This window comes from Macrobrachium rosenbergii, chromosome 43, assembly GCF_040412425.1.
Source record: "Macrobrachium rosenbergii isolate ZJJX-2024 chromosome 43, ASM4041242v1, whole genome shotgun sequence".
Lineage (NCBI taxonomy): Eukaryota > Metazoa > Arthropoda > Malacostraca > Decapoda > Palaemonidae > Macrobrachium > Macrobrachium rosenbergii.
Window position 1 is genome coordinate 14,910,170 of NC_089783.1, and position 7,211 is coordinate 14,917,380.

The 7,211-nt window shown below is 36.7% G+C and overlaps 1 protein-coding gene across 27 annotated transcripts in view; it reads left to right on the forward strand.

Moving 5' to 3' along the window:
- LOC136828590 (zinc finger FYVE domain-containing protein 1-like) overlaps positions 1-4,317 on the forward strand; it is a 126,672-nt gene extending 122,355 nt beyond the window's left edge. For all 27 annotated transcript variants that reach the window (XM_067086609.1, XM_067086619.1, XM_067086626.1 and 24 more), the window contains one exon: positions 3,437-4,317. In XM_067086609.1, the coding sequence (XP_066942710.1) occupies positions 3,437-3,654 (218 nt within the window). In that variant the 3' untranslated portion in view covers positions 3,655-4,317. The remainder of the gene's footprint in view (positions 1-3,436) is intronic.
- The last annotated feature ends 2,894 nt before the right edge of the window (positions 4,318-7,211 follow it).

Consider the following 7,211-nt stretch of genomic DNA (forward strand, 5'->3'; position numbering starts at 1 on the left):
TCATCCATTCTCTAAGACTATTGGATGATAACCTTGGATATGCAGGACTCATGCTTCCATTTTCCCTTCCATACAGACTCCAGGAAGTATCTAAGGTTCGTCTTCCAGGACACGGTCTCAGGCGCCCCACGTCAGTGTCTAAGTGCTTGTCTCCTCTCAGAGCGCCTGGCGCCACCTGAGCCCCCTCCGCCGACTGAGCGCCCCCCGCCACCTGTTCGTCCAGCGCCGCCCGAGCGTCTGGTGCCAGCTCCCAAGCACCTGGCACCAGTTAAACCTCCAGTTTGGGGCTCTTTGCTTCAGCTTCTCTACGACACCTCAAGTGTTCACTTGAGTCCTCATTCCTCTAGCAGATGACTTCATTTAGTAGGTATTAATGTCAGTCTATATCTGGACAACTTGCCTTTTCAATCCCCTTCAAGGAAAAGTGCACGAAGGTTTTGTACATCCCCTTTCTCAGGAACTGGGAATTATCATCTACCTTCAGAAGTCCCAGTTGGCCCCATTGCAAGTTCCTCTATTTGGGAATGAATCTCAACTCTTGGAATTTTCAGGTTTTTGTGTCTGCCAAGAGCCAGCTCTCAGATGGTCCACAAGTCCCTAGTCCCTTTGTCTTGCTCAGCTCATCAAGTTAAGCAAACTTTTCATGATAGTTTTGCAATTCTTCCTCTAGTCCAACTGGGACAGGGAAACACAGCCAGACACCTACGCATTTCCCATAAACCTGGTAATCAAGTCAGACCGGCATGGTGGCGGTCTGAAAGTAGGTTTTTGAAAGTGAAAGCCCTTCATCCTCTGAGCCCAGACTTAGGCTTCTATTAAGACTCCTTGGTTCTAGGTTGAGTCCTCTTGGACTACACCATTCCGCCCTTCAACATGGTCAGGGAAGTGCTGAACAAGTCTTGGGCTCATTGCAATATTATGATGATTCTCATAGCCCTGTTTTGGCCTGTGAAAGGATGGTTCCAGGGCCTGCTACAGTGGTGGGTGGACTTTCCGAGATGCCTTCCCCTAAAACCATGTCTACTCAGACAACCTCACTTTAAGAGCTACCAAAGGGTTGTTGTTCTTGCCCTAACAGGCTTCAGACTCCCCATAAGCATGTCAGTGTGGGAGAGTTTTCAAGATGCACTGCAGAGGCTATTGCAAGATGAAGGCATGGATCTCTTAGCCATCTTCTTCAGGCTAAATGGATGACTTTCTGAAGCTGGTGTCTCAAACTCAGTGTCTCTTCTTTGGAGACATCTGTGACCCAAATTGCGGATTACATTCTTTATCCAAGGAGATCTAGGAATCTCTTGTCCTCTGCCATTAAAAGCCCAAAAATTGCTGATTTTTTATTATCAGCGATTTTTGCTTATCGTCGAGCTGTCGGAACGGAACCCCCACTGATAACCGGGGACTGTCTACTTAGTACAAAAACACATGAATGTTATTTATATGATGGTCAGTTCTAGCTGTGCACTATTTCTTGCCTTTTTCTGCAGCCAACCTTTGAGATGACTTTCTCTACACAGTATTGGAAGTAATAATCTGCTTTTTCTTATAGAATACTAGGACAAATTGAGCATATTTATTAATGGAAGTGCTTGATATTGGATTTCTTGGTATGCTTACCCTCCTATTAGCTGTTTGACAGAATCATTCCATTTACTTGCAGACAAACCTAGAGCTAACTGTTAAAAAAAATGCTGCATATGCCTTCATCCAATATCATCAAAATTTTGAAGTACTGCACCACCTTAAGACCCATCCATTTGCATTGGATTTCCAGCTTACAGGATAATCTCAGGACAAGGGTTAGACCTTCTGTAACCATCAAAATGCTATGGAGGGAGGAGGGTTTTTCTTGATGATGAAGTAGTACAGAGGCTTTTATTTGGAAATGACAATGATAGTAGTAGACCTGAACTATCAGATAGTTCTGATAGTGACAGTAGTGAATATAGTGGTGTTTATTATATCATAGTGATAGTAAACAAAGAAATCGTGATAAAAGTCGTGAATGGATGATCATTGATGATTCAGTTTGTAAAAAATTGGTGCTCTGAAACTTTTATTGGAGATAAGAAATCCACGTTTTCTACAGAATGCCAAGTCAATTTAAAAAAAAAAATTTTTTTGAGAGGTTATTTCACATGAAATATTTGGCCAAGAGTGAGAGTTCAAGGTTTGTAATAAGGGACTCTGAAACTGAATTGCAAAAATAGTATTACTTTACTCCTTGATTTGAGAAGTATCACATTGAAATGAATCACCAATGAAAACTACATGATTCATAATTTGAATAATTACCTACATACTGTATTATTTGCATATTTTATCACTCTACTATAAAACAACATTATAGTAACATAATAGTACAGTGTAATATAACAGTAATGAAAATAAAAAATTGAAGTACAAATATAAAAGGGATAAAATTAGCCAGTTACACAAGTAATAGAACACTGCTCCCGTCACTAGTGGCAATGACAGGTTTGTAGCATAAGGGAATAAAATTTTTAAATATGTACTGGACCAGCTGTAGCTCCATCTAGTTGCTCACACTGAGATGGCCAAGAAAATTTGTGACCAGCATGGCTGGACAGTTTGTAACATAAATGTTACTTCGTAATCTGTTCAAGTTTTTCAGTTAGGTGGCATGCATCTTCTCTTGTAACCATTTGATGGAATCATTCCATTTACTTGCAGACTGGCAAGTCAAGAGTTCACTGATATTTGACTTCAGTAGTATTGCCCAGTTTTGATGGAGCTTGGGAATCCTATCTTAGCTTCAAAGTGCCAATTCTGAAGGCACTTAACAGGTGAATTTACGTGTAATCTCTCCTGGAATCTCATCTGTGAAAACAATTCAATGACATTATAAGATATGTTTTGATACATTTTGATGCTTGTTTCAAAGCTGAATGGACCCTGACCAACTAGTCCTTCTGATTGAGTATGAGTCGTATTCTGTGGCTCTCAAGGAATTTCAGTTGAGTACATGGTAATTACAGTATGTGAGTACATTCCTCATTGGAGTTTATTGTTCTTATGTAAAAAAAAATCCATTTAAATGGGACGCACTCATATGTCAGGCATATAAAACTAATGGGTCTCCACCCTCGTTCCAAGATTTTTCTGTTTTGTATATTTTGTTACATATTTTCCAATACCTGAAGGCTCTCTTCTAGTAGCTGAATTCTGAATAAGAGTGAGGGCTTGATCATATACAGTAATCAGTTTTTAATTTTTTGGTTACTTTGGACTGTAATGAGGCCTCAGGTCCTCCCAAGCTGCCTGGTATCTTCTAGACCAGCATCAGTTTTGTGTAAGAGTTGAAATGTTTTAATAAAAATGTATGTACTTTGCCTGTATTTAATGAAAATGACTGAGATATTCAGATAATTATTGTAAGAATGAATTTTTTTCATTATTACACTGCTTATCTTTTCAGATTTTTTAAAGGACAGTACTAGGCCAACTTACTGGGTGCCAGATGAACTTATCACAAATTGCTCTGTATGTAACATGGAATTTGGACCTAGACTTACATTGCACCATTGCCGGGCATGTGGAAAGGGTGTTTGTGACAAATGCTCTCCTTCTTCGAGACCTGTGAGGGAAAGGGGATGGGACCATCCTGTTAGGGTTTGCAATAACTGTCTTAAGTAGCCTTGGGTTTCTGTTTTAAAGTTTTAATGTTTGTAACCAGAAATAAAAGATTTGGTGGCACCACAATTTTGCACCTTGATTTTTATATATCTCAGGAAAGAAAACTTTTTGGAAATACAGTTTCTCTTTTAATCCCGGTTGGATGTACTTTCTTAAAGCTCATTTGTTGCATTTTAGTTGAAGACAAAACCAATATTATAGTTTTAAAGGACTCATATTATTGGTAATGTTTTTGCACATAGATGGCATCAAAATTTCATATACATCAGTGCATTTATAGAGAATTACACAAATATGAAAGGGAGTAAACTAAAAGAAGCAAAATATTACATGTGCCCAATCCATTCAAAGTTCAGATATTCTGGCAGAGAGACCATTTAACTGTATTACCTCTATGGAAATGTGTACTGTACTGTGATGAAATAAATATGTAATGATAGGAATAGTTATAACTGTACCTAGTATAGTTTTGGCTGCAATTCAAGATTTGAGGATGAAGTCCATGTTCAGATTGTCAATGCTATAGATGTTTACAAGATTTTTTACACATTCAACTGTATATTGTTTAAAGTTATGATTATTAGTTTTTTTAAAAGAGTTGTTTCATATGGTAAAAATAAAGATTTTATGATTATATGGAATACATTAAACCCAGTTTATTCATATGCGTATCACTTGCATTCTTTCCTTGAAAATTTTTTTTAATTGCATAAAGTTCTTGCAATCATTTCCTGTAATAAGGGCCATTGAGCTGGATTGAGAAGTAAGAAAAAACTGTAATAGGATATTTAATTTATTATTATTATTATTATTATTATTATTAGTGGAGAAGCCCTTCACTGTAAACAGCAATGCTAAACAAAGGCATTTACTGCTGCTGTTATCTTAGGCTTATTGTAAGAACCTATTCCTTACAGTGTTCTTGTCTTCAGTTGGAAGTGTCCAAAAAATGCAAGGAAACTTGAAATATGTCTAAGCTTTAGTTAGTCATGTTTCACAAAATATGTGTTTTACCTGATCACAGATAGTGTGAACAGAAATAAGAATGCTAAACTGAAACTGTTGGATCAGTAGGCCTCAGTCTTACCTGCAGCCTTGTTAACCTTTGTAGCAGGTACACTCTGAAGGAAGAGGGAAAGGTGGTATGATACCACGTTGGGATGATTCCTTAGTTCTTAAGGACCTGGTGGGTCTACTTCATGAGCTGCGAATCAAGCTCCCTGGAAGGATCTTACTCAGAAGTCTTAGTTTTTATGTCTTTGCCTCTGTTTGGCATGTGAGATCCATACACTTAAGTTATGTATACAGGGAATTTGATAAACATTGGTTTATGGTATGGTTCAAATTTTGTTGCCAAGATGCAGACAACTTTTCAGGCCTATATTTCATTCATATTTTCTCTTCCTTTTTTAGCATCTCCTGCTTTCTTTCTCATTTTTCATTCTTTCTTTAGCATCTCTTGCAAGAAATTAGAAAGGCCTTAGGATTGTCAGAGCCATAAGGGAGTAACTTTGGAAGATGAAGGTCTTCAGAAAGGGGGTGTTTGTGTTTGCTTTTATCAACTGAGGCAGTTGAGAAAGAAGTGGCCAAAACTATTATAATATATATATCTTTTTGGGTAATTCAGAAGGACAAGACTTCCTGTTCAGGAAAAACCTTGATATTAGTTCCATTGCATATCCATGTTCCTAGAAATTGGTATTCTTCCAAAGTTTTGTGATTTATTCCACAAATCATTCAGTACATTCTCTGTTTAGCCAATGATTTTATAAATTCCTGACAGGGTGCATTGTGTGAAAGATCATCATCTTTGTCCTCATAATCCCTCTTCCTTTCCTCCAATTCCATCAGGACTGGTATAGAATTTTTGGATATTAGTCTTTATGCTGTGATGGATCGACAAGTGTTTGTATTCTTATTACCAGAAGCCCTAGGTATGACCTATTGTTAATATCAGAATTTTGGGATACATTATCATCCTTACTCTGGAAGTTTGCCTCCGGTTCACTGAGGCCGTGGCTTTAGGATCTCCTCTCTAGGTAGCTATTCATGTTACAGTAAAGTAATGGGTATGTTGTGAAAAAGATATAGATTTTTTAAAAACAAGGTGTTTTGAATGGAAACCCATAATTAAAGCAAGGACTGCCTCCTCCCTACCCCTAGGTTTTTCAAGCTGATTTTAACCACACTGTTTTCGTTGGCCATTTGTGAAACCAAGGTCCATGAGCCACTAGCTGGAAATGGGATGACACATCTTTGTGGAGTGTCTTGGAATTTGCATAGTGAAGGGATATGCCAAAGTAATGGGTTTGTACTAAAATGTATTTTTAGTTGTATTATTATGAGAACACTTCACATTCCTGTTGTTTTTGTGTTATTCATCCTCTGTCTATATAATTTTTTTTCATATTTTACTTAAATTAGTATGAGCAGTATGTATGTTATCTTTGGTCATTCCAGTTAGTTTACAGAGATACTGAGATTGTGTAGGAGCCATATAGCATACATTGTTTTTTTACGCTATATGTCCTTCGATGTGAGTTATATGCCATAAATTGGGCACTGTGATGGAATGGGAAATAGTTGCACAAATTCCTAATTGCACATTGAAGCTTATCATAAAGTTTGCCCTCAGTAGTAGTAAACCCTGAAAATGTATAAATTGTACAGTGAGTTTTTGAAATACTAAATTACTGTATTTCAGTTATGTTTAAGGTTTTGTGTAAAATATATGGCACAATCTTGTAATGTCTTTAGGCTACTATTTTTATATAAAAACATTTCATAATGATGTACTAATTAAAGCCTACATTATTTGGTATTTCATCAAAATGCTATAAAAATTGGTCCATTTCAGGGTTTACAGTGAATAATTGATTTTACCATTCTGTGTATCTTATTAAAAAAACCAAGTCAGTGTTAAGACTGCTCAGGATGGTGATTGCAAGTGCTTGTATGGGCCTTAAAATTACTACAGATCCTCATGTATTCATGGTGGCTTGACAGCTTTACACCATTAATACCTTTGTGTCCTTTGTATCCATTTTTATGGTTTTATTCATTTTTACTATTTCTTGTCATTGTCTCTTATGTTGTGTAATTTTTGGAGTGATAAATTGTTACACTTTTGTCCTTTCACCTTCTAAATTCAGCTTCAATCTTATTTGACAGACAAGCCCTATGAGCATTAAGTTTTAGCTCTTTTTACAGTTAACGTATCTTATGGTTTCTATGGTTAAGAGAGTTAGTTCGTTTATATACAGTAGGTTATGAAAGTTGCAACGTTAGGCTAAGGTGGTTGGGGACAAGGTTGCAGTAGTTTGATATTTTTTTTTTACTATACATGGCACCCCATACTCTAATTTATATGGGAAATGTTATTATAAATATGTCTGCTGCCTATGTGTTTTTTATGAGTAAGTTGGCAAAATAAAATTTAAGTTTACATTGTAACATTTATAATTTCGTTAGATTTTAAATACAAATATACAGTAACGTCAGGGGACATGTAACAGTGAAAATGTCAAACTTAAAACTCTCATTAGAAAAATATGCCT